The sequence below is a fragment of the Vulpes lagopus genome, chromosome 1 (assembly GCF_018345385.1).
Source record: "Vulpes lagopus strain Blue_001 chromosome 1, ASM1834538v1, whole genome shotgun sequence".
In the NCBI taxonomy this organism is placed as follows: Eukaryota; Metazoa; Chordata; class Mammalia; order Carnivora; family Canidae; genus Vulpes; species Vulpes lagopus.
In genome coordinates this window covers 147,505,134-147,532,021 of record NC_054824.1, presented here as the reverse complement: position 1 = coordinate 147,532,021, position 26,888 = coordinate 147,505,134, and the positions used below count along the sequence as shown (strand labels likewise).

General features: G+C 38.2%; 1 protein-coding gene across 4 annotated transcripts in view; it reads left to right on the top strand.

The window, feature by feature from the left end:
- LIN9 (lin-9 DREAM MuvB core complex component) overlaps nucleotides 1-26,888 on the top strand; it is an 80,182-nt gene that overhangs the window by 32,606 nt on the left and 20,688 nt on the right. For 3 of the 4 annotated variants that reach the window (XM_041761512.1, XM_041761693.1, XM_041761780.1), the window contains 4 exons: nucleotides 8,612-8,745; nucleotides 11,400-11,519; nucleotides 11,805-11,906; nucleotides 16,569-16,649. In XM_041761512.1, coding sequence (XP_041617446.1) covers nucleotides 8,612-8,745; nucleotides 11,400-11,519; nucleotides 11,805-11,906; nucleotides 16,569-16,649 — 437 coding nt within the window. The remainder of the gene's footprint in view (nucleotides 1-8,611; nucleotides 8,746-11,399; nucleotides 11,520-11,804; nucleotides 11,907-16,568; nucleotides 16,650-26,888) is intronic. The other variant, XM_041761604.1, reaches the window with a different exon arrangement.

Below are 26,888 nucleotides of genomic sequence, written 5' to 3'. Positions count from 1 at the left end.
CTTAAAATATATAATCACAGATAGAATTTTTTTTTTTTTTTTTTAATTCATGAGAGAGAAAGAGAGGCAGAGACACAGGCAGAGGGAGAAGCAGGCTCCATGCAGGGAGCCCGACGTGGGACTTGATCCCCAGACTCCAGGATCATGCCCTGGGCCAAAGGCAGGCACTCAACCGCTGAGCCACCCAGGTGTCCCGAATCACAGATTAAACAGAAGTGTGAAGGGACTCCTGAGAAGCTCAGTGGATTAGTGTCTGCCTTTGGCTCAGGGCATGATCCCAGTCCTGGGATCTAGTCCTGCATCTGGCTCCCCGCGAGGGGCCTTTGCCTGTGTCATTGCCTCTTTCTGTGTATCTCTCATGAATAAATAAATAAAATCTTTAAAGAAAAAAAAAAGTGTGAAAAAGATGTGGCATGCAGATACCACAGACTGTTGAGGTGGCTATATTGACATTAGACAAAGTAGAGTTCAAAACAAGGAGTATTACCAGAGAGAGAGAGGAATATTTGATAATGATAAAACGGTCATTTCAGCAGAAAAATGCAACAATCCTAATTACATTCATTAGTAAGTCCCTAATAGCAGAACTTTAAAATACTTAAAGCAAAAACTGAGACAGCTAAAGGAAGCTATATACAGAAGATCATATGGTAAATTTTAACACCTCTCTCCCAGGAACTGAGAAGAGGGAAAAAAATCAGTACAAACATAGAGAATCTGAAAAACACTGTCAATTATGTCAGTTGATATATATTTTTAAAGATTTTATTTATTTGGGATCCCTGGGTGGCGCAGCGGTTTGGCGCCTGCCTTTGACCCAGGGCCCGATCCTGGAGACCCGGGATCGAGTCCCACGTCAGGCTCCCGGTGCATGGAGCCTGCTTCTCCCTCTGCCTATGTCTCTGCCTCTGTCACTCTCTCTGTGACTATCATAAATAAATAAAAATTAAAAAAAAAAAAAAGATTTTATTTATTTGAGGGCAGCCCCGGTGGCGCAGCGGTTTGGCGCCGCCTGCAGCCTGGGTTGTGATCCTGGAGACCTGGGATCGAGTCCCACGTCGGGCTTCCTGCATGGAGCCTGCTTCTCCCTCCGCCTGTGTCTCTCGCTCTCTCTGAATGAATGAATGAATGAATAAATAAAATCTTAAAAAAAAGAAGATTTTATTTATTTGAGAGAGAAAGCAGAAGCTGGAGAAGGGGCAGAGGAAGAGGGAGAAGCAGACTCCCTCCTGAGCAGGAAGCCCAATGTGGGGCTTGATCCTAAGACCTTGAGATCATGACCTGAGCCAAAGGCAGATGCTTCCTGGGCTGAGCAACCCAGACCCCTCCTAAATAAATCTTTAAAAAAAATATATCTGTTCGGGGGTACTTGGCTGGCTCAGTTGGAAGAGCATATGACTCTTGGTCATCGATTTGAGCCCCCATGTTGGGGGTAGAATTTAACGTCAAAAAAAAGAATTAATAGGGCAGCCTGGGTGACTCAGCAGTTTAGCGCTGCCTTTGGCCAAGGGCCTGATTCTGGAGACCCAGAATCGAGTCCCACATCAGGCTCCCTGTATGGAGCCTATTTCTCCCTCTGCCTGTGTCTCTGCCTCTGTGTGTGTGTGTCTCATGAATAAATAAATAAAATCTAAAAAAAAAAAAAGAATAAACATTTTTTTTATTTTTTTTATTTATTTTATTTTATTTTTTTTTATTTTTTTTTTTTAACATTTTTTTTAAAAGTCAGTTCTGCCAAGATTGATATGCTGAGGCAGACACTCCAAATCACAGTGGACATTTTCTTTTTTCTAATTAAAATTGATATGCTTATTCTAATATTTCTATGAAAGTGGGAAGGATAATCTAACTCAGAAGTAGATCCTCACATATGTGCAGTTGACTTCCCAAAAGTATCAAAGTATTTCAGTGGAAAGGAACGGCATTCCAGTAACGCTGGAGTAAATAGATATCCATATGAACCTTGGCGTTTCCTCACACCACGCAAAAAAACTTTACCTAGGATGGACCAAAGGGCAGGGACCTCAGTGGTTCAGTCAGTCGAGCATTTGCCTTCATTGCAGGTCATGATCTCAGGTTCTTGGGATGGAGCCCCGCATCAGGTTCCCTGCTCAGCGGAGAGTCTGCTTCTCCCTCTGCCCCTCCCCTCTGCTTGTTTTCTCTCTCTGTCTGTCTCTCTCTCTCTCTCTCTCAAATAAATTAAGTCTTTAAAAAAAAAAAAAAAAGACCAAAGGGCTAAACATAAAAGCTAAAATTATAAAGCTTCTATAAGTAAATACAGGAAAATATCCTTGGGATTTGTAAATAGGCAGAAATTTCTTGGATCTGACAAAAAAGATAACAAAATATGATTTTTAGGTTTAATTTTAAAACTTGCTTTTTAAAAGCACCATTAAGAAAATAAATAGGCAGGCCACATATTGAGAATAAATATTTCCAAAATATATATTTGAAAAAAGACCTGTATCTAGAAAATATAAAGAACTCTAAGTTAGTAATAGAAAGGCAATCTGGTTCAAATAACTAGACAAAACACTTGAATGGACACTTATGAAGGAAAATATATGAATGACCAATAAGCATATAAAAAAGTACTCAAGATCATCAGTCATTAAGAGAATGCAAATTAAAAGCATAATGAAGTACTCACACCAGAATGGCTAATGTTGAAACAACCAATGCCACCAAGTGTTGTTAAAAATGTGGAGCTACCATAGTTCCTGGGCTTTTTTGGTGGTATTGTGAAATGATCCGCCACTTTGTAGAAAAGTGTTGTAGTGTTTTACAAAATTAATTCTATGCCTGCCCTGTGATCAAGTTGTTGTCTTCCAAGGTATTTAATTAAGAGAAGTGAAAACAGCTGTCCACAGAAAGCTAACTATGTCCTAGAATGTTCATAGCATCTTTGTTCACCATTTTAAAGCCAAAACTTGGAAATAATGGGAAAATGGATAGACATGGTATTTTCTTATGATAGAATACGAATTGGCAATTAAGAGAAACTAGCTACTGACATATAGATTAACTTTTGCTGAGCAAAAGAAGCTGAAAACTATAGAATGCATTAGGGTTTCATTTCTATGAAGTTGTAGAACAAGCAAAATTAATTCATGGCAGAAAAATAACAGAAAAGTGATTACTGCTGAAAAAGGTGTTGACGAGGAAGGAGGAACTTTCCAGAGTGATAGGAATATTCTGTGACTTGACAAAGGTTTCTTTTACATGGATATTTGTCGTAATTTATAAAATTATACACTTATTTTTTTTAAAGATTTTATTTATTTATTCATGAGAGACAGAGAGAGAGAGAGAGAAACAGAGACATGGCAGAGGGAGAAACAGGCTCCATGCAGGAAGCCTGATGTGGGACTGAGCAACTCAGGCACCCCAACATGACTGTTAAGGGTTGTGTCGGAATTTTGATTTCAGTTCCAGTCATGATCTCATGGTTGTGAGATTGAGCCCCACGTTAGGCTCCGTGTTCAGTGCAGAGTCCGCTTGAGATTCTCTTTCCCTTTCCCTTTCCCTCTGCCCCTCCTGTTTGTCTGTGCATGCTCTCTCTTTCTCTCTCTAAAATAAATTAATAAATCTTTTTTTTTTTTTTTTTTTTTAAAGGCAGGCGCCAAACCACTTCGCCACCCAGGGATCCCTTAATTTTTATTTATTTAAGATAGTCACACAGAGAGAGAGGCAGAGACACAGGCAGAGGGAGAAGCAGGCTCCATGCACCGTGAGCCCGACGTGGGATTCGATCCCGAGTCTCCAGGATCACGCCCTGGGCCAAAGGCAGGCGCCAAACCGCTGCGCCACCCAGGGATCCCAAAATAAATTAATAAATCTTAAGAAAGAAATGATTGTTAGGGCAAAAGCTGTATTAGAGACAAAGAAGTTTAAACCAAAATTTTTAAAGTTTTTGAACCAGTTAGTTTTGAGTAGAAGTTAATCATCCCTTGAACCGATAGATACTGCTTTAATAATTGGGGAACCTGACTTGACCTTCAGGCAGAGATCTGTGGAAGAGGGGCACAAATGTCATCTGCAGATAATTTATTTAAAATGTGGCAATATCTTTTTTTCTTGATTTATGAAAGTAATATATACTCAAAATCCCCAGTAGCTCCCTTCACCCCCCACCCCCAGCTTTATATTTCCTCCTCTAAAGTTTGGTGTATTTAGGCCTAGAATACATGGACTAATTACCATACATGCCACAATACTGTACACACTACAATACTGTACACGCCACAGTACCATACAGGCCACAAATAATTTTGTACTCCCAGTTTTCCCTTGAGTTAGTTGCTTTATATTCAAATTCCTACATTTTTCATTTTACAAGTATTCTCTCAGGTTATTTTATATACTCAAGTGCTTTTGGAAAAGACTCACTGATTTCTAACAATTTTGTTGTGGTTTGAGCATGCACTTTGTATGACTTCAGTTCTCTTGAAGTTATTGAGACTTGTTTGGCCAGCAGATAGTCTGTCTTACAGAATGTCCCATGTATGTTCCAGAGGACTGTTGTGATGCTGGGTCACACATTCATATGTGTTAGTTAGATCAAAATGGTTGAGAGTGTTGTTCATGTCTTCTATATACTTACTGATTTTTCTGTCTCATATCAACTACTGAGAAAAATATTAAATCTATTTTGTTTTTACATTCTGGCAGTTTTTGCTTTGTGTATTTTGGTGCTCTATTAAGGTATACATGTATTTTTTTATTTGCCATATTTTCCTGATACATTGACTCTTTCATCATTATGAAATGTCCCTTTTTGTTTCTAGTAATATTCCTTATATTTAATTTTTGTCTATTATTAGTATAGCCATTCTGCTACTCCTACAGTGAGTGCTACCTTGGTGTATCTTCTTCTATCTTTTCGCTTTCAGCTTCTTTGTGTCTGAATCTAAACATGATTCAGGCATTTAGAAATATATAGATAGCATATAGTTAAGTCTTGTTTTTTTTTAATATTTTATTTATTTATTCATGAGAGACACAGAGAGAAAGAGAGGCAGAGACACAGGCAGAGGGAGAAGCAGGCTCCATGCAGCGAGCCCGACATGGGACTTGATCCCGGGTCTCCAGGATCACCCCCTGGACTGAAGGCAGCACTAAACCGCTGAGCCACCCAGTCTGCCCCTGTTTGTTTTTTTTTTAATCCAGTCTACAAAGCTCCACTTTTTGATTAGTGTTTAGTCCATTTGCATTTCATGTAATTATTGATATGGTTGTGTTGATGTCTGTAACTTTGCTATTTGTTTACAATATGTCTCAACTTTTATGTTCCTTTGTACCTCCTTTGCTGCTGCCTTTTGTGTTACACAAATATTTTTTAGTATACAATTTTAAGTTTTCTTTTGTTATTTTTGAGGGGTTTGTGTGTGTGTTTGCTTTAGGCAGTATGATGCATTTTTAACATGGCACAACATAGTTAAGGTTAATTACTGGCTTCTGGTGAAATATAGCAACTTTGCTTCAGTTTAGCCCCATTTCTTCCCACTTCCTTTTTACTGTCATCATCATCTGTATTACATTTATATCTGTGATAAACCTGGGTATACAGTATTATAATTATTGCTTTAAGTGATCTTATGTTTTTAAATGAAATTAAGAGAACAGGGAAGAAAAGTGTGTATGTATGTATTCTGTACACAGTTTTTTATGGGTACCCACATATTTAAAATTTCTGGTGTTCTTTTTTCCTCACTGTGGATTTTAGTTAATGTCTGGTATTTCCTTTTATCTCAAAGGGTGTTTTTTAGTATTTTTTCCTAATTTGTAGCAACAGATTCTCTAGATTTTTATCAGAGAATGTCTTTATTTCTTCAATGTTTGTGAAGAATAGTTTCGTGGGATTCAGAATTCTTGCTTATTTTTTCTTATTGGCACATTGAATATATTGCTCTATTGCCCTTGACCTTCCTTATTTCTGATGAGATTGTGTCTAGTGAGATGTACCTGTTAAGCCTGTTGCTATTCTTCTATATATGAGGTCATTTTTCTTTTGATGTTTTCTCTCTGACATTGGATTTTGGAAATTTCACTATGAAGTTTTAAAGTATGATGCTATTTGTATTTCATTGAGCTCTTTGAATGTTCAGTGAGCTGCTTGGATTGGTAGGTTAATTTTTTAATCAAATATGGGAGATATTTGGCCATTAATTCTTCAGATATTTTTTCTGCTTTCTGTCTTTTGGGACTTTTATTACAAATAGGTTGATAACTTGATATCTTCCCATAGGTGTCTGAGGCTCTGTTCTTTTTCTTCCAGTCTTTTTTTCTCTGTGTTTTTGGATCAAATAATTTCTGTTGTTATCTTCTTCATAGATCATAATCCAGACTTCTACAATATATAATTTGAAACGTTCACTGATTCTTCTGCTACCTCAAATTTGCTCTTTAATTCTGGAGTTTTCATTTGGTTCTTTTGTAGGTTCTATTTGTTAAGATACCCAATCAAGTATTGTCATCTTTTTTTTTACTTCTCTGAACATATTTATAGTATATACTTTTGAAGTCTTTGCTCACTCTATAATTTCCGTCAATTTCTACTTAATACCCCTTTAATCCTGAGTTAAAAGTCATGCTTTTTTACTTCATTACATGTCTAGTAATTTTTGGTTGAAAACTTGACATTTTAGATAATGATCATATTAACTCTGCCTTCTGATTTTTTTTTTTTTTTTTTTTTTGGTAGTTGTTGGGTTTGCTTTAGTAACTTGCCTTATATAACCACTGATGTCTCTGCTCAGTGTTTTTGTTCTTATATTTTTAAGCTTGGCCTCCTAGTGGTTGCACCTGTGTCAGTATAATTTAGTGAGCACCCAGTGACTTGGGCAGAGGTTATGCTCAAGCATCTTAACGAGAAAGGCCTCAGATTGATCTGTATGTGAGTTGGGAAACACACACAAAGTTGCTTTCAGTTTTCAAGTGAACCTCAGCTTTTACTTTTTACCAGGCTTGCTTACATCTTCTCTAGCCATTCATATAGTTTTCTAGTTAGCTAGAGATTTATGGAGAGTATTCAGCCCTTTTCAGCTCTTTGGTTTCCAGGATCTCCCTGTTCTGCCAATCTCCTCAGGCAATACTACACCTTGGTCTTACAAAGCTGTGGGCTTCTCTTTTTCTCTCCTGATCAAGTTTACCACTTCTAACTGGCAGACTCACAGCTTTTACCCATTGGTCCACATTGAATCTGCCCTCTCTGGAGATCACACTACTGTTTTCATGACCCAGACGTACACTAATAAAACCATTCTTACTGGGGCACCTGGGTGACTCAGTCAGTTGAGCATCTACCTTCTGCTTAGGTCATGATCTCTCAGTCCTGAGATTGAGTTCCACATTGGGCACGCAGCTCAGCAGGGCGTTTGCTTCAACCTCTCCCTCTCATTCTCCCCCTCCCCCTGCTCATGCTCTCTCTCTCTCCAATAAGTAAAATCTTTAAAAAAAACAAAACAAAACAAAACAAAACAAAAAAAACCTTCTTACAAACCAAAGTAGTGGTGATGGTAGGGATATGAATAGACTCATGCAAAAGGACTACTGACTTCCTCTGTCCTTACCTGAAGGTGTAGCAGTTTTTCAACAGTAACTGTTTCTTTTTTTTTTCTTTAAGATTTATTTATTTATTTGAGAGAGGGCACAAGGGGAGGGGCAGAGGGAGAGGGAGTAAAGCAGACTCTGTGCTTGATCCCACAACTCTGAGGTCATGACCTGAGCCAAAAGCAAGAGTCAGATGCCTAACCAACTGAGCCACCCAGGTGCCCCAACAGTAAACATTTTATAATTGTTTTTCTGCATTTGGTCCATTTCTAGTACCCTGAAATGGTTGTCTTGGACAATCACAGTCCAAGTACAGTATACCACCTCCGTTAGTATCAGAACAGTGGGAACACTCCTGAAATTCAGGTTCCAAGATGCCAACCGTGCAGGCAGGCCTTTGTGAGGATAACGATCTTAGCCGTAGTGTATTAATCTTTTCTGAACATCATCCCAGCCTTTTTTTTTGTAGTTAAACTGCTCCTAGTGTTTCACTTGAGTATAATAACTAAATTTCTGGGATCCCTGAGTGGCGCAGGGGTTTAGCGCCTGCCTTTGGCCCAGGGCACGATCCTGGAGACCCGGGATCGAATCCCACGTCGGGCTCCCGGAGCATGGAGCCTGCTTCTCCCTCTGCCTGTGTCTCTGCCTCGCTCTCTCTCTCTCTCTCTCTGTGTGACTATCATAAATAAATTTAAAAAAATTAAAAAAAAAAAAGATCTTTAAAAAAAAAAAAAACTAAATTTCTTCTGTCAACTTTTTTTTTTTCAATTTGGGGTTTAAAGCAATGATTTAAAAATATTTTTCCCAGGTAGATATATGATTACATTCAAATATCAAATTAGCAATCATCATTTATAGTTGTATTTAAAAATTTTTTTTTGTTTCTCTAAACCTAAAATCCCTCTTTGAAACTAGAATGGACAATAATACTATACTTTCTATATTTTAAATATATATATTATATATGTTATAAATATATATATTTATATTGGAGCAGTTTAAATTTGACAATTTGTTGTATCTTCCAAATATCTTAATGTCTTTTTGTTTGTTTTTCCAGCTCGATTACGAGGTGTTCATGATGGTCTCTTCACTGGACAAATAGATGCGGTGGATACTTTTAATGCTACCTATAGAGTAACTTTTGATAGGGCAGGGCTTGGAACCCATACCATCCCTGACTATGAAGTTCTTGTAAGTATTTCATAATACATTTCTGTTTTATGCCTATTAAATATGCTATATGGGGCACCTGGCTGGCTCAGTCAGTAGAGCATGTGACTCTTGATCTTGGGCTTCTGAGTTCGAGCCCCGTGTTCTGTGTGGAGTTTACTTTAAAAATAAAAAATAAAAAAAATTCTTTTTAAAAGTTTTATTTATTTGAGAGAGCACACACAAGCACGGGAGCAACATGTAGAGGGAGAAGCAGGCTTCCTTCCCACTGAGCAGGGAGCCCAACATGAGATCCCAGCTCAGGACCCTGGGATCATGACCTGAGCTGAAGACAGATGCTCAACCGACCAAGCCACACAGGCATCCCAAAATTTTAAAAATCTTCAAAAAAAATGTGTAGAATTTTCTACAGACTGTATTTTGTGGTAGAATCAAGACTTCAGGTCACGGAGGAAGAAATCCTTAGGAGTTTGCGGTCCTACCTACCAGGCCCCTAGACCAGAACTACACTCAAGTCTTCAGCATTGTCTAGAAGTGAACATCCTTCCATTATACCCATAGAGCATTTTAGTGTGACAGAACTCACTAAATAACCTTGGGGGATAAGCTACAAGATACTTTTATTCCAGCTATTTTTTTAAAGTATGGTCATCTTGCAAAATTATTTTAAAAATATGAAGTAATATCTTGCATGTTAAGATTTATTCTTCTATTTTATCCTCAGAATTATGCAGGGTAGATGTTAATTACCCTCATTTTTTGCATGATGAAACTTAAGACATTAGTCTTAAGTTTATTAGTACATTAAATAATTTATTCAAGGCTCTAGAGCTGGTTTCCTGACAGGGTGAGAAAGATTCCATATCTTTCAAATTCTTGAATCAGTCCTTTAAGCTACTAGGCCCTTACTTCCTGCTCATGTGTGATTTATCAGTGTCATGAGAGTTATGCACCTTTCTAATAAGTCAAAATTATTTTAAGAAGACAACCAACTCTGCAATCTAATAAAGTTTTTAAAAAGTTGAATAATGGGGATCCCTGGGTGGCGCAGCGGTTTAGCACCTGCCTTTGGCCCAGGGCGAGATCCTGGAGACCCGGGATCGAATCCCACATCGGGCTCCCGGTGCATGGAGCCTGCTTCTCCCTCTGCCTGTGTCTCTGCCTCTCTCTCTCTCTGTGTGACTATCATAAATAAATAAAAATTAAAAAAAAAAAAAAAGTTGAATAATGAACTTTCTTTTTTTATTAGTACATTAGACAGTAATGTCTAATGGGCTTTAGTAATAAGCATATTAGTTTATTAGTACATTAAATAATTTATTCAATAACTTTCTTTTTTCTTTTTAAGATTTTGAGTAATCTCTGCACCCATTGTGGGGCTCAGACTCACAACTCTGAGATCAAGAGTTGCATGTGGCATACTGTACTGACTGAGGTGGCTAGGCACCTCAGTAATGAAGTTTTTATAACAGAATTGTTTGCCTTTAGGACACCTGGGTTGCTCAGCGGTTGAGTGTCTGCCTTTGGCTCAGGGCATGGTCCTGGAGTCCCAGGATCCCGGGGATCCTGGGCTCCCTGCCTGGAGCCTGCTTCTCCCTCTGCCTATGTCTCGCCTCTCTCTGTGTCTCTCATGAATAAATAAATAAAATCTTATTTAAAAAAAAAAAAGAATTGTTTGCCTCTAAGCATTATAGAAATTAAATTGTTCACTTTTAATCTTTCTTTTTTCATTTCTTTGTTGTAAACTTGATTTTTAAGGATTGTCATCTTACAATTAAAAATCAAAATTTCTTTATCTCCTTAGTGCAAATATAGAAGAATCTTCTTTTTCTGATATGTACTTTTTAAAAATTAAGACTGTTTATTGTGAGCATTTCCTTATTTTTTTTAATAAATTTTTATTTATTTACGATAGTCACACACAGAGAGAGAGAGAGAGAGAGAGAGAGGCAGAGACACAGGCAGAGGGAGAAGCAGGCTCCATGCACTGGGAGCCCGACGTGGCATTCGATCCCGGGTCTCCAGGATCGCACCCTGGGCCAAAGGCAGGCGCCAAACTGCTGCGCCACCCAGGGATCCCGAGCATTTCCTTATTAAACATACTTTTTTAAAGAGGAGAAATGGGAGAGAAAATTTGGACTATATTTGTAGAGCAAAGTATACGAATCCTAAGTGTTTTTCCTTAAAGGATGCAATCTTTCAACCTCCCCTTTCAAAAAAGGAGAGTTGCTTTTCTGGTTCATTAATGCAGTTTCCTTTATGAGATATTTCTTGCTGGCCAGATAAAAGAGGACTCTAACTGCAGAAGGTAATATTGAGACAGCCTTTAGCCCATAACAAGCACAGATAACCATAGTACACTAATATTTTTTATTTTCCAAATATTTCCATCCAGTGGAAGATCTTTTTCTTTTCTTAATTCTTCTGTTTTGTGAGTTACTTTTGTGTGTGTGTGTGTGTGTGTGTGTGTGTGTGTGAGTTACTTTTTGATAGCAAAGTAGTGTTTTCATACTCGGACTTCAATTTTAGCCCTCTGACCTTTGTAGAATAATAGATTCTGTGATAAATCATAGCACATGAGTTGGTACACATCTCCAGCTGCAACGTAATGTTTATAAAGCTAAGATGATTGATAAAATTCTTCAAGATTTCTGGACTTTTCTCTTTTCTCAAAGAGTAATGAGCCTCACGAGACGATGCCAATTGCTGCCTTCGGACAAAAACAGCGGCCTTCTCGATTCTTTATGACTCCACCACGATTACATTATACTCCTCCTCTCCAATCACCGATCACGGTAAGTAATATTTTTTTAAATGTCATCAGTAATTTAAATGACTATTATGAATGGGAGTTGGTTTTTATGAAATACAAATCATTAAAGCAACTTTAGAAGGTAGCTGCATTATTTTAAGTTGTCAGTTATTAAATAAGCAAATAATTGCTTCAACTCTGGAATTATTTTCCTTTTTGTAAGATTCTTAATGTAATAGTAATTACAAATGGATTTAATTTTTATCTAAAAATAAAATGCTTTCTTTTGAACAGTCAGTGGTTAAATGATTCCCTTTTGTTCCCATAGGATAATGACCCTTTACTAGGACAGTCACCTTGGAGAAGTAAAATTTCTGGCTCTGACACTGAAACATTAGGTGGTTTTCCGGTAGAATTCCTTATCCAAGTGGTAAGAATTGCTCTGAGTATCTTGACTTGTTTATGAAAAAAACTCAGCATCTTTTGTGTTGATCAAAATTGAAAATTTTTCTATGACCAAATATTTTTAGTGTTTTTTTTTTTTTTTTAAATCATTGTGTTGGTTTTAAGAAATCGGTTATTTCCAGCAAAGTTCAAAAATAAAAGGGCACTTGGGTGGCTCAATCAGTTGAGTGTCCACTCTTGATTTCAGCTCAGGTTGTGATCTCAGGGTCCTGAGATCTAGTCCCACATGAGGTTCCACGCTCAGCAAAGAGTCTGCTTGAGATTCTCTCCCTTTGCCCCTCCCGTCCACTCTCTCTCTCTCTCTCTCTCTCTAAAGAAAGAAAGAAAAGGAAGGAAGGAAGGAGGGAGGGAGGGAGGAAGGAAGGAAAGAAAGGAAGAAAAGGAAGGAAGGAAGGAAGGAAGGAAGGAAGAAGGAAAGAAAGGAAAGGAAGGAAGGAAAGAAAGAAAAAAGAAAAAAGAAAAGAGAAAAAGAAAGAAAGAAAGAGAAAGAAAGAAGAAAGAAAGAAAGAAAGAAAGAAAGAAAGAAGAAAGAAAGAATAATAGTAAAGTAACCTTAAAAGAAAGAATAATAGTAAAGTAACCTTAAGAAAGTAAAAGTCATAACAGCCAAAAGAGACCTATAGGTCTTTTTTGTTGAACTCTTCTTCGGTTTGGTTCTTATTTTGCTCCACTAAGGACTCCAACATCAGAGCATGTGCTCTATCAAACCTAAATGGTTGGCTGTTAATAACCTGTGTACCAGGAGCCACATCTGGGTGGCTCAGTGGTTGAACGTCTGCCTTTGGCTCAGGGCATGATCCCAGAGTCCCAGGATCGAGTCCCACATCGAGCTTCCTGCATGGAGCCTGCTTCTCCTTCTGCCTATGTCTCTGCCTCTCTCTCTCTCTCTCTCTCTCTCTCTGTGTGTCTCTCGTGAATAAATAAATAAAATCTTAAAAAAAATAACCTGTGTACATAAAAAGGCCTTTATTAGTGACTGCATCCCTCAATTATCAATCACTTGAGCAGTTACAATACATTGGCTTGCTAAACTAGTGATCGACACCGAGAACTAGAAGCCTCACCTGAAACAAGTTTAGAATTATTATGTAGAACAATATTCTTGAATAGACTGACTCATCAGAATGTAATGAGCTGCCCACTTTGAAAATTAAATTAGTCGTTTATTTTGAATCATAGTCTAATAATGCTTGATTTCCTTTTCTGAAAAGAAAAACTACTTTGGCTTGAGGTAGAGTATAAATAAAAATATTTGTAACAGAATCCATTAAAATGTTCAGTGTTACCACTTGCAATTGATATTTTAAGGAAACATTTTGTCATTTATGTGCATATGTATAGCATTTTGTATTCCTTGATCATATGTTGTTGGTTATCCTTACAATGCAGAATTTCTTATGCCTTTTAGCTTCCAAAGATAAGATATTTTTATATGAAAAGTTGAAATTATGAACAGAGCCAAGGCTTATCTTCTTCACATATAGGACACTTGTTTTTTTAAAGAAATTCTTTTAGGTAGTAGAAGTAACAACAAAGCTACTATGACCTATTTGGATGTGTTTTGTGTGTGTGTGTGTGTGTGTGTGTGTGTGTGTGTGTGTGTGTTTGAGTGTTTGAGAGAGAGGGAGGGAGATACCAGCAGAGGGAGCCAGAAGCTAGGTACTTCTGCACTACCTCTAATATACTAATATTTTTATTGATGCTTACATATTTGGTTTAATTGCTTAATTTTAACTTCAAAAACTAGGTGTAAAGCCCAACTAAAACACTTTCATTATTATTTAAAGCCATCTCAGAGGTAAAAATAAAAGTTCTTGTATGTACTTTTCTTTTATAATATGTAAGGTTTTATGAAACTCAGGTTGCTCTTGTTAACTTTAAGGTTTGAAGTAGAGAAAAAAAATAGGAGAAAAAAAGGTTTGAAGTAGATATGTCTGTATAATTTTTTTTGAGTAGGCTCTGTGCTCAACGTGGGATTTTTTTTTTTTTTTAAGATTTTATTTGTTTATTTGAGAGAAAGACAGAGATATCGAGAGAGAGTACAAGCAGGGAGGAGAGGGAGAAGCAGAGTCCCAGCCAAGCAGGGAGCCGGACATGGGGCTTGATCCCAGGACCCCAGGATTATGACCTGAGCCGAAGGCAGACATGTACCCAACTGAGCCCCACAGGCTTAAACTCAAGACCCTGAGATTAAGAGTTGCACCCTCTACTGACTGAGCCAGTCAGGTGCCCTTGAAATAGATAATATTTTTATCTTTCTCTGTTCTTAATAGTTTTTTCTTATGACAAAACAAGTATTAAAAATATTTTGCAAGTTTCAAGGCACCTGGATGTCTCAGTAACTTAAGTGTCCAACTTGATTTCGGCTCAGGCAGGATCAGGGTCTTGAGATGGAGCCCCGGGGCTGGTTCTGCCCTCAATGGGGAGCCTGCTTAGATTCCATCTGCCCCTCTGCTGCCTCCTCCCCACTCCCTCTGCTCACTCTCAGAAAAAGAAAATTGCAAGTTTCATAATTCGTAGTTTACAACAGATTTTCTTTTTGAGGAAACTTTTTATTTCCTGGGGTTGAGGATTTTGAGGAATCCAGAGACTGATCTGATTTCTCCCAGAGAACTCAGGGTTGAAAATAATGAAAATGTAATGGCATGATTTTCTATCAAAAACAAGCAACACAAAACTGAAGTAGAAACAAAAAAGGGACAGTTGCCTTCACCCACCTTTTCCTGCTTTCATCTCTAAAGAATCACACATATTTCTGTAAAATCCAACAGTTTGGAAGAGAAGGGAGATGTGTCCCCAGCTCTGGACCTGCTGAGCACTAAATACACTCAGTTCCATAACAAGTATGGGGCCCTCTGCCTGTATCAATTTAGGCCAATTCTTAGGGTTTTTTAATTATTGAAAATTAAAGCATATCAAAGCAGACAGGGGCACCTGGGTGGCTCAGTCAGTGAAGCATCTGCCTTTGGCTCAGGTCATGATCCCGGGGTCCTGAGATCAAGCCCCATGTTGGGCTCCCTGCTCACCAGGGAGTCTGCTTCTCCTTCTGCCTCTCACCCCACTCGTGTTCTCCCCCCCCCATAAATGAATAAATAAATAAATAACTCTTTTAAGAAAGGTTTTATTTATTTATTCATGAGAGACACAGAGAGAGAGGCAGAGACATAGGCAGAAGGAGAAGCAAGCTCCATGCAGGAAGCCTGATGTGTGGGACTTGATCCCGGGACCCAGGGATGACACTCAACCACTGAGCCATCCAGGTGTCCCAAAAATATATTTTTTCATTAAGAAAAAAAAGCAGACAGTTGTTCCCTCTCCACTGTGTACCCATCAGGCTAGATGGTTCTGAGCAACTCCTGGCTGGTCCTATTTTATTTGTACTTCCACGTACCTTTTCACTTTTGCATTATTTGGAAACAAATACCAGACATTATATCATTTATATGTAAATATTTTATTATGTGTCTCTAAGAAATAAGGGCTTTTTTTTTTTTTAATTAAACATAACTAAAGGATACCTGGCAGAAACACAACTAAAGGATATCTGGCTGGCTCAGCTGTAGGAACATGCAGCTCTTAATCTCCAGGTGATGAGTTCGAGCCTCACACTGGGTGTAGAGATTACTTAAAGAAAAAAAAGGAAAAGAAACATAACTATAATATCATTATTATAGCTAAAAAGTTAACAGAATTGCTTTCTTTTTTCCAGAATTGCTTTAATCAGTTGTCAAGTCAGCATTCAAATTCAAATACTTGTCTCTTAACATTTTGGATGCTCCTTTCCCTGTAGTACTTACTTGTTGAAGAAACTGGATTATTTGTCCAGAGAGTCCAGTAGTCGATTTTTCTAACTGAATCCTTCTGGTATCATTCAACATGTTTTTTTGTCTTTTGTATTTCATGTAAGTTGCTCATTGGATATAGTTTGATTAGATTTGGGGTTTTTATTTTGTTCTTTTGTTTTTATTAGGACTACTTTTATAGGTGGTTTTGTGTTCTGACAGACCCATGCTATTTTGTTTTTTAGATAAAATTAGCTGCCACTGATTATCAGTGCCTAGATCCATTCGTTTATTAGGATTGCAAAATGGCCTTGTTCTTGTTCTGTCTTTCCTTCTTTGTTTGCTAACTGAAATAGTCTTTTTTAAAGATTTATTTATTTTTAGAATGCCCACGTACATGAGAGAGAGGAGAGAGAGAGCACGGGGGGCGGGGGGGAGGGAAAGGGAGAAACAGACTCCCCACTGAGCAGGGAGCCTAACGTGGGGCTTGATCCAAGGACCCCGGGATCATGACCTGAGACAAAGGCAGATGATGAACCAACTGAGCTGCCTGAGTACCCTGTGCACTGGTTATTCTTACTGTTCAATGAATTGTCCTATATGGGCCAGCAAAAGCTTGTTCAAGTTGACTCCTTAGTCCTTTTGACATGTTCTTGTTATAGTGGATTTTAAGAAAATATTTTTCTGGGAGCCAGTCAGATTTATTTTTTAAAAATGCCTGTGTTATATTTATTTATTTTGAAACACTAAAATTTGCTAGAATACCTTAGTGAAAAATTGGTAATTTGATGTTTGTTGTACTTATATGCCTCTATTCCAAAACTTTTCTTTTTCTTTGTCTGTAGACCAAATTATCAAAAATTCTCATGATTAAAAAGGAACATATCAAAAAATTAAGGGAAATGAACACAGAAGCAGAAAAATTGGTAAGGATATTTCTTGTTTTTCTTTGTCAACTTTTAAAATGGTGGGGACTTCTATATTTAAGAAATTAAAAATACTTTATGGAAGAAAACCTTGAGATAAATGTTATTTTTAAATCCTCGTTTGCTATCTTTAGCTCTTTTTATACTGAACACATGCTAAATAAATTAGCAGTGCAATGCAGTTCATTACCCCAGACCTCATTATGCCACTGACTATCCAGTTGAATAGGATTAATGGGTATGCTGGGTTCTTTGACAGTTTGCATGAATGTAGAATCCCTAGCACTGGTGCCTTGACTAAGGAAGTCATGTTAACAGAGGTTATTAAAAATGATTCAGAATAAATTAAGAAATATGTAAGTTGGCATATTCAGGTTATCTTGACAGTGCTTTATATCCTATTAATCTAGTCAGTCCAAAAATATGAAAGTCAGTTTTAGTCATAGGAGAGAATTATCAGAGTTTTTTTTAAATGTAGAAAATATTCACTAAGAAAGTTTTTAATTATACTGAAAGTCATAACTTGCTTATGGATTTGTAGGATGGCAAACAGATTTCATCTCAAGTACCATTTCCAAGTAATTGCAAATGGCCATGTGGAGGTTTGAAAGTAAGAGAGAACTCAGTCACTAGACCCAGGCAAACACTGTAGCTCATTACCAACATCTGCCTTGAGTACAGGACTAGGAAATCATAGCATTAGTCATCTCTAGCATGTGTGGGCAGACAGATGGACAAGGGATGCCAGGCTGAAAGAGGAATAGTCTCCTTTTAAGATGATGGAACTTTTTATCTGAACTTGACTTTGAATTTTCTAATTTGAACCTCCATTTTATGGAATTGGAAACTGAAAACCCAAGATGTAAAGGCATTTCAATCTATGATCATCCTGCTCTTTCGTAGTAGAGATACTAAACCAGGCTTCATGGGGCAGGGCGCCTGGCTGGCTCAGTCGGTTAAGTGTCTGATTCTTGATCTCAGCTCAGGTCTTCATCTCAACTCATCATTGAGATGAGTTGAACATCTCATCATTGAACATCAATGATGTTCATCCTTGAACATCTCAGGTCTTCAACTCATGACCCATGAGTTCAAGCCCCACAACTCATGACCCATGAGTTCAAGCCCCACATTGGGCTCCATACTGGGTATGAAGCCTACTTAAAAAAAAAAAAGTGAAATAGACTTCTTGGTCCCAGCTTAACTCATTTAGGCACAATATGAAAACAGTATTGACAGATAAATAGACTATCAAAGACAGCCAAAAATTAGCCATACTGCATTGCAATTACACATGCTAAATATAAAAATGTATATATTTGCTTCTTTCCTACTGGACTCTTCATTCTTTTTTTCTTTTCTTTTTCTTTTTTTTTAAAATATTTTATTTATTTATTCATGAGAGATAGAGAGGCAGAGACATAGGCAGAGGGAGAAGCAGGCTGCCCACAGGGAGCCTGATGTTGGACTTGATCCCTGGACCCAAGGACCACGACCTGAGCCAAATGCAGACACTCAGCCACTAAGCCACCCAGGCTCCCCAGGACTTATCTTGGGATGGACTCTCTTAATTCTTATCTTGATTTCCAGCAGTTCAATTTCTACCCTTTTCTCTAGGCCTTTTTTTTTTCTCTATGCCTTTTCATTGCTCCCATGCTATATCTCTTCTGTTCATTTTACCATCTCTTCCATCTTTTCTTTTAATATTTTATTTATTTATGGCATCCCCATCTCTTCCATCTTTATGCATAATCAAATCATGTTACTTCTACAGCACTAGGTAGGACTTTTCCCTGTGTCTAGGTTCCACTTCTAAAACTGCTGGGCTTGCTTTAGCCTGGTTAGTGCTACCTACTTCGAATAGAGGCCTGGTTTGTGTGTGTGTGTATGTGTGTGTGTGGTTTTTTTTTTTTTTTTTTTTTTTTTTAGATTTTATTTAGGGGCACTTGGGTGGCTCAGTGGTTGAGCATCTGCCTTTGGCTCAGGTCATGATTCTGGGGTCATGGGATTGAGTCCCACATTGGGTTCCCTGCAGGAAGCCTGCTTCTCCCTCTGCCTATGTCTCTGCCTCTCTCTCTGTCTCTCTCATGAATAAATAAATAAAATCTTTTATTTTTTTAAGATTTTATTTATTCATGAGAGAGAGGCAGAGACATAGGCAGGGGAAGAAGCAGGCTCCCCGCAGGGATCGGACTTGATCGCTGGACCCCAAGATCATGACCTGAACCTGAGCCACCCAGGCGTCCCTAAAATTTCAAATATTGTAAGACTAATGACAAAAACAGTAGTTCTTTATAATGCCTTCCCCAGAGGTAAATATTACTTAACTTAGCATATGCTTTGGGACATCTGGGTGGCTCAGTGGTTGAGCTTCTGCCTTCAGCTCAGGGCACGATCCTGGGGTCCTGGGATTGCGTTCCGCATCGGGCTCCCTGCAGGGAGCCTGCTTCTCCCTCTGCTTATGTCTCTGCTTCTCTCTCTGTGTCTCACATGAATTTAAAAAAAAAAAAAAAAACTTAGCATAAGCTTTTATTAATGTTCATATGTTAAGCATTTGGATTTCTTCTTCTAGGCATGTACTATCGTGTGCTTTTGAAAATTACTTTCTAACAAAAATTGAATACTGTCATTATATATTAACTTAATTCAGTCTTTAAAAATTTCTCTATTGTACCATAATTTAAATAGATATTTGGGCTATTTCCATTATTTTCTAAAATAGTACTATAGTGGGGCACCTGACTAGCTCGATCTTGGGGTCATGAGTTTGAGCCCCACATTGAGTGTAAAGATTACTTAAATAAGTATTAAAAATAAAAATAAATAAAATGGTGGTATAGCAAATATCCTTATCTGTATAGTTTTGTGCATTTGTTTATGTCTATAAGATAGATTCTTAAAAAGTAAAATGACTGGGTCAAAGTAAATGAACATTTTTTTTCCTTAGGATTTATTTGTTTATGGGACACCTGGGTGGCACAGTGGTTGAGCATTTGCCTTCGGCTTAGGGCGTGATCCTAAGGTCCAGGGATTGAGTCCCATGTTAGGCTCCCCACGGAGAGCCTACTTCTTCTGCCCATGTCTCTGCCTCTCTCCATGTCTCTCATGAATAAATAAATAAAATCTTTTTTAAAAAAGATTTATTTGTTTACTCAAAAGACAGTACACATGAGGGGGGAGGGGAAGAGGGTGAAGCAGACTCCCTGCTGAGCCAGGAGCCCAGCATGGAGCTCAATCCTAGGACATTGAGATCACGACCTGTGCCAAGAGTCTGATGCCCAACCAAATCACCCAGGCATCCCGTAAATGAACATTTTAAATATTTAATGAAACTTTTAGTTTAAGGTGGTAAGCTGAAAACATGTTTTCTTCCTGTCCCCTGCAATTCCACATAAAATAAGATGTACAAGAAGAAATAAATAGAATAAATGAGAGCAGACGGTTTAACAATGTATGCGAGATTTAAAAAATGTTTCATATTGGATGAAACACACACCATGGCTAAGAGTTTGCATGTTGGAACCCTAAAGAGGCTCCAGGCCCACAGTTGCATGTATGATGGAGGAATGCAGAAGTGAGGTGCATTGCTTAAAAGGAATTGATTCAATGTCTGTGTCCTCATTCCCCTTTTTCATCCTAGTGATAGAACTGGGTAAATGTGACATTTACCCAGGGTAAAAGGAAGAGAAGGAAACAGCTGCTCCTCTAAAGAATTTGAATATGGTATTTGGGGGAAATTTGAGGCTTCTGCTTCTAGTAGTGCTAGACTAGGTAATTTGTATTAACCTTTCTAATCCAAATAGTTGAAAACAACTACTTCCTCTGGAATTAAATACAAAAATAACCTCCTTGAAGGCACTAGAGCATTAACTAGATCTTAAAGAATTATAGGGATAGGATCTGGGAAAAGAAGTAAACTCAGAAGGGGAACCTGGCATTTAGCCTCATTTTTTTCTTCAGGGGTTTTCCACAGTTCCAGAAAAGGTAGCTGAGAAGCTGAGTGGCATTCCTGAAGCTGTACAAGGGTAGAGGGGACAAAATAGAGTCCACATACCACCAAGGGTCAGGGGAAGCTGACAAACCTTCCATCCTCTGTGATGGCACCACAAATGCAACATTGGCCCAGCTTCAGATTATCTCATCTTTATTTTTATTTTTTTAAAAGATTTTATTTATTTATTCATGAGAGACACAGAGAGAGAGGCAGAGACACAAGCAGAGGGAGAACCGGGCTCCATGCAGGCAGCCGGACGTGGAACTCGATCCCAGGATTCCGGGATCATGCCCTGACCCAAAGGCAGATGCTCAACCGCTGAGCCACCCAGGTGTCCTAGATTATCTCATCTTTAAAATGGAATTAAGATGATTATAGAACTTGAGGCCCTTAAGCAGCCCACCAGAAGTAAATATTCTTCTCAGTGTAATATATCATTACACTAGGCCTCAAATTATTTCTATACTTTTTTTTAAAGATTTATTTTTATTTATTTATGATAGAGAGAGAGAGGCAGAGACATAGGCAGAGGGAGAAGCAGGCTCCATGCTGGGAGCCCCGACATGGGACTCGATCCTGGGACTCCAGGATCGCGCCCTGGGCCAAAGGCAGGTGCAAAACCACTGAGCCACCCAGGGATCCCCTACTTTTTAATATACAGTGTCTAACACTCAATTTTAAACCTCAGACACAATAGGAAACAAGATAACCCTAACAAAAAACAAAAGACAGTTTAGACAATTGGCAGGTTCTAGATAATGGAATTTTTTATTTTTTATTTATTTATTTTTTATTTTTATTTTTTATTTTTTATTTATTTTAAAGATTTTATTTATTCATGAGAGACACACACACAGAGAGAGAGAGAGAGGCAGAGACACAGGCAGAGGAAGAAGCAGGCTCCATGCAGGGAGCCCGACATGGTACTCGATCCACGGTCTCCAGGATCACGCCCTGGGCCAAAGGCAAGTGCTAAACTGCTGAGCCACCCAGGCATCCCGATAATGGAATTTTTTAGACATAGATTTTAAGTCCTTAATTGGTTTAAAGAAATGGAAAATTTTATTATTTTTTATTATTTTTATTTTTTAAAGATTTTATTTATTTATTGAGACACAGAGAAAGAGAAGCAGAGACACAGGCAGAGGGAGAAGCAGGCTCCATGCAGGGAACCCGACGTGGGATTCCATCCCAGATCTCCAGGATCACACCTGGGCTGCAGGCGGCGCTAAACCGCTGCGCCACCGGGGCCGCCCAGAAATGGAAAATTTTAGAAGAGAACTGGAAGCCATGGAAAAGGACCAAATGAAAGCTCTAGAAATAAGCTACAGCAATCAAAATTAAGAACTCAGGGCAGCCCCGGTGGCCTGGTGGTTTAGCGCCGCCTTCAGTCCAGGGTGTGATCCTGGAGACCCGGGATCGAGTCCCACATCAGGCTCCCTGCATGGAGCCTGGTTTCTCCCTCTGCCTGTGTCTCTGCCTCTCTCTCTGTGTCTCTCATGAATAAATAAATAAAATCTTAAAAAAAAAAAATTAGGGATCCCTGGGTGGCGCAGCGGTTTGGCGCCTGCCTTTGGCCCAGGGCGCGATCCTGGAGACCCGGGATCGAATCCCACATCAGGCTCCCGGTGCATGGAGCCTGCTTCTCCCTCTGCCTGTGTCTCTGCCTCTCTCTCTCTCTCTCTCACTGTGTGCCTATCATAAATAAATAAAAATTAAAAAAAAAAAAACTAAAAAAAAAAATTAACTCAATTGGGAGGTATTATCACAGCAGATTAGGAACAGTTGAAGAGAGAGCTAATAATTGAAAATATATCAGAAAATGTCCAGAACAAAACATAGAACGAAAATGGATGGAAAATACAGAAGAGAAATAAGGGATAGTGAGAGGTCTAACATATCTAATGTATTAAGAAAAGGAGAAGAGATGATGGGACAGAAAGAATACTTAAAGCAATAATGACCAAGAACTTTCCAAAACTGATAAATAATAGACCACAGATTCAAGAAGCCCTATGAATCTCAATGGAATAAATAAAAAGGTAAAAACTCTAAGGCACAAATAGTAAAACTGTTAAAAACTAAACACAAAGTGAAAAATATTTAAAGTACCCTGAACCAGGGGCACCTGGCTGGCTCAGTCAGTAGAGCATGTGACTATTGATCATAGGGTCATGAGATTAAGCCCCACATTGGATGCAGAGATTACTTAAATAAAGTACCCAGAGCCACATGGGTACCAAGCAACAATTTATTTGACATCTCACTTCTCCACAGAAATAATAGAGAACAGAAAATGGAATGACATCTTCATAGAGCTGAAACAAAATTGCTACCAACCTAGATTTCTCTACCCAATGAAAATTCCATCAAGGTAAAGTTAACATAAGGACAATTTGCAGGGCAACCCTGGTGGCGCAGTGGTTTAGTGCAGCCTGCAGCCCGGGATGTGATCCTGCAGACCCAGGATCGAGTCCCACGTCAAGCTCCCTCCCTGCATGGGGTCTGCTTCTCCCTCTGCCTGTGTCTCTGCCTCTCTCTCTCTCTGTGTCTCTCGTAAATAAATAAAAATATTAATAAAAAAAAAAAGACAATTTGCAGAAAAAAATTATAGAAATTGTTACCAGAATACCTATACTAAGAGAAATAATAAAATTTTTGTTCAAGCAAAAGAAAAAACTTGACGTTTCAGAAAGAATGAAGAGAAACAAGAAGGATAAATATGTGGATTAATCTAAATGATACTATTTAAAGTCATACCTTATGGCATTTAAAATATAAAGATTTTAAAATACAACTCTGGGACACCTGGATGGCTCAGCAGTTGAGTGTCTGCTTTTGGCTGAGCACATGATCCCAGATTCCTGGGATCGAGTCCCACATTGGGCTCCTTGAATGGAGCCTGCTTCTCCTCCCACTGCCTGTGTCTCTGCCTCTCTCTAGGTCTCTCATGAATAAATAAATAAAATCTTTTTAAAAAATAAAATAAAAATAAAACTCAACAATTGCCTATTGGTTAGAATGGGGGGTATACATATAGACTTTAATAAATCAAGGATGCACATTTTAATTTCTGAGGCACCTCTTAAAATAATAATAAAAGATGCATAAAGACTAAGCTAATCAGGGAGAGGTGGGTAGGGAAATATAACAATAAAAATGTTCAATCAGTCTTTAAAAAAAGAAGGCAAGAAAAAAAGAATGACACCAAACAGGGACAAATAGAAGGGAAATAGTAAGATGGTAGATTTAAATCCAAATATATCAGTAATAATATTAAATATAAGTGAACCAAATCTTCTGAATAAAAGGCAAAGATTGCCAAACTGGATAAAAAGTAAAACCTCAACTCTATAATGCATGTAAGAGACACATTTAATATTAAAGGATCCTGAAAATAAAAAAATTTAAATGTATGAAAAGTATACAGTGCAGAGTTTTAAAATAACAGTAGCAGGTCTCATAGCTATAGTAATATCTGACAGTAAAATTCGGGGCAACAGATATTATTGGATATAAAGAAGTATGCTTCTTAATGAAAGATTTCGAAATAATTTCAAAGTTATTTATACGTAATAATGGCTTCCAAATACATAAAGCAAAAATTGGCAAAAATCAAAGGAAAAAGACATTACCACTATAAAAAGGGACAATTTCCATAGCCTTCTTAATAACTAATAAAACAAGTAGCAAAAAAAAAAATCTAATGAGGAGGTCCTGGCTGACTCTTGATCTTGGAGTCATGAGTTCAAGCCTCATTTTGGGCATAGAACTTATTTTAAAAAAATCAAAATAAATCTACTGGTTTTAATAAAAATTTTTAAAAATCAATGTTATTTTAAAAGTCTGGGCAGGGATCCCTGGGTGGCTCAGCGGTTTAGCGCCTGCCTGCCTTTGGCCCAGGGCGTGATCCTGGAGTCCCGGGATCGAGTCTACATTGGGCTCCCTGCATGGAGCCTGCTTCTCCCTCTGCCTGCGTCTCTGCCTTGCTCTCTGTGTCTTTCATGAATAAATAAATAAATAAAATATTTTTTTAAAAATTAAATAAATAAAAGTCTGGGCAGTCTGGTGGCTCAGTGGTTTAGTGCTGCCTTCAGCCCAGGATGTGATCCTGGAGACCTGGGATCGAGTCCCACATCAGGCTCCCTGCATGGAGCCTGCTTCTCCCTCTGCCTGTGTCTCTGCCTCTCTCTCTCTGTGTCTCTCATGAGTAAATTAAAAAAAAAAAAAAAAAAAAAGCTGTTTAGCACTGCCTTCAGCTTGGGGCATGATCCCAGAATCCAGGTCGAGTTCACACCTGGTTTCCTGCAGGGAGCCGCCTTCTCCTTCTGCCTATGTCTCTGCCTCTCTCTCTCTCTCTCTGTCCTCTGTCTCTCTGTCTCTCATGAATAAATAAATAAATCTTTTAAAAAAATCTAGTAAGGATATAGATTTCAAAAACACAGTTAACAAACTTGATCACATTGACATACCTAACAGCTGCTGGATACCTATTATTTTCAAGCTTACATAGAATATTTACAAAATTTAATTGTATGCTGGCCCTAAATAAAATTTCAACAAATTTCAGAATGATTATACTTCTCCAGATTATATTCTGGGATTGAGTCCTAAATCAAGCTCTACTCAGCAAGGAGTGTGCTTAAGGATTCTCTCACCCTCTCACCCTTCCCCCACACACTCACGTGTTCATGCTCTCTCTGTCTCTAAAATAAATCTTATTTATTTTTAAAGATTTTATTTATTTATGAGAGACAGAAAGAAGGCAGAAACCTAGGCAGAGAGAGAAGCAGGCTCCTTGCAGGAAGCCTGATGTGGGACTCGATCTCAGAACCCCGGGATCATGTCCTGAGTCAAAGGCAGACACTCAACCGCTGAGCCACCCAGGCATCCCAATAAATCTTTTTATAAAGGATTTTAAAAAACCTTTCATGCTTGAAAATTAAAGGATGCAATGTTAAATTTCCCTTAATTTCCATTAAATGTTTTTAATTGGATGGTATTAAAAATTACATATGTCAGAATGTTGGGATGCAGCCATGCCTATTTCAGAGTAAAAGAACATGTTTGAATTGAAGAAAGACTGGAAAAAGCAGAAAGTCAAGCATACATCTCAAGAAGTTCAAATAAGAACAAATTAAATCCAGAGAGAAAAGTAATGAAATAGAAACAAATCTAAAATAGGAATGATCTGGGGCACTTGGGTGGCTCAGTGGTTGAGCATCTGCTTTTGGCTCAGGCCATGATCCCGGGGTCCTGGGATTGAATCCCATATCTGGTTCCTGGTGGGGGGGCCTGCTTCTCTTTCTGCCAGTGTTTCTGCCTCTATTTCTGTGTCTCTCATGAATAAATAAAATCTTTTTAAAAAATACAATAGGAATGATCCACAAAGTAAAAAAATTGGCTCTTTGAAAGAAGTAATAAATATGATAATCCTGCAAATGCCAATCAAGAATGATACAAATAACTCAAGAAAGAGGGCACATCACTACAGTACCTACAGATACTAAAGATCATAGGAAGATATTGTGTTACACATTGAATTGTGCCTTCTAGAATTCATAGGTTGAAGCCCTAACCCCTAAGGTGATTTTATGTAGAGCTTCGGTCTCCAAAGAGGTAATTAAGGTTAAATGAGGCCATAAGGGTGAGATCCTAAGCCAATAGCACGGGTGTCCTTACAAGAAGAGGAAGAGGCACAGAGATTTTTCTGATTGTGCACAGTGTGAAGAGAGCCAGGAAGAAAGTTCTCATCAGAAACCAATCCAGCCAGCATCTTGATCTTGGATGTCCAGCCTCCAGACTGAGAAAATGTACTTCTGTTGTTTAAGCCACCTAGTCAATGGTATCTTATAATGGCCAAAGCTGTACATATTATAAAGAACTTTCTGCAAATAATGTTTGAAGATTGAGATGAAGTGGACAAATTTCTGGAAAAATACAGCTTGTTAAAATGTATACAAGAAGAAATGTTAAATTGGAATAGTCCTGTCACTACCTTATAAATGAGTCAGTAATTTAAAACTTGACCAAAAAGAAACTACAACCCTCAATGAATTCTTCCAAAGAAGTGAATTCAGCCAAGTAGTTATCTTTAACATCCATTTTTCAAAACTTATTTGAAGTGGGACACCTGCGTGACTTAGCCAGTTAAGTGTCTGCCTTCCTCTCAGGTCATGATCTCCAGGTCCTTGGATCAAGCCCTGCTTCCCATTCCCTGCTCAGTTGGGAGTCTGCTTCTCCCT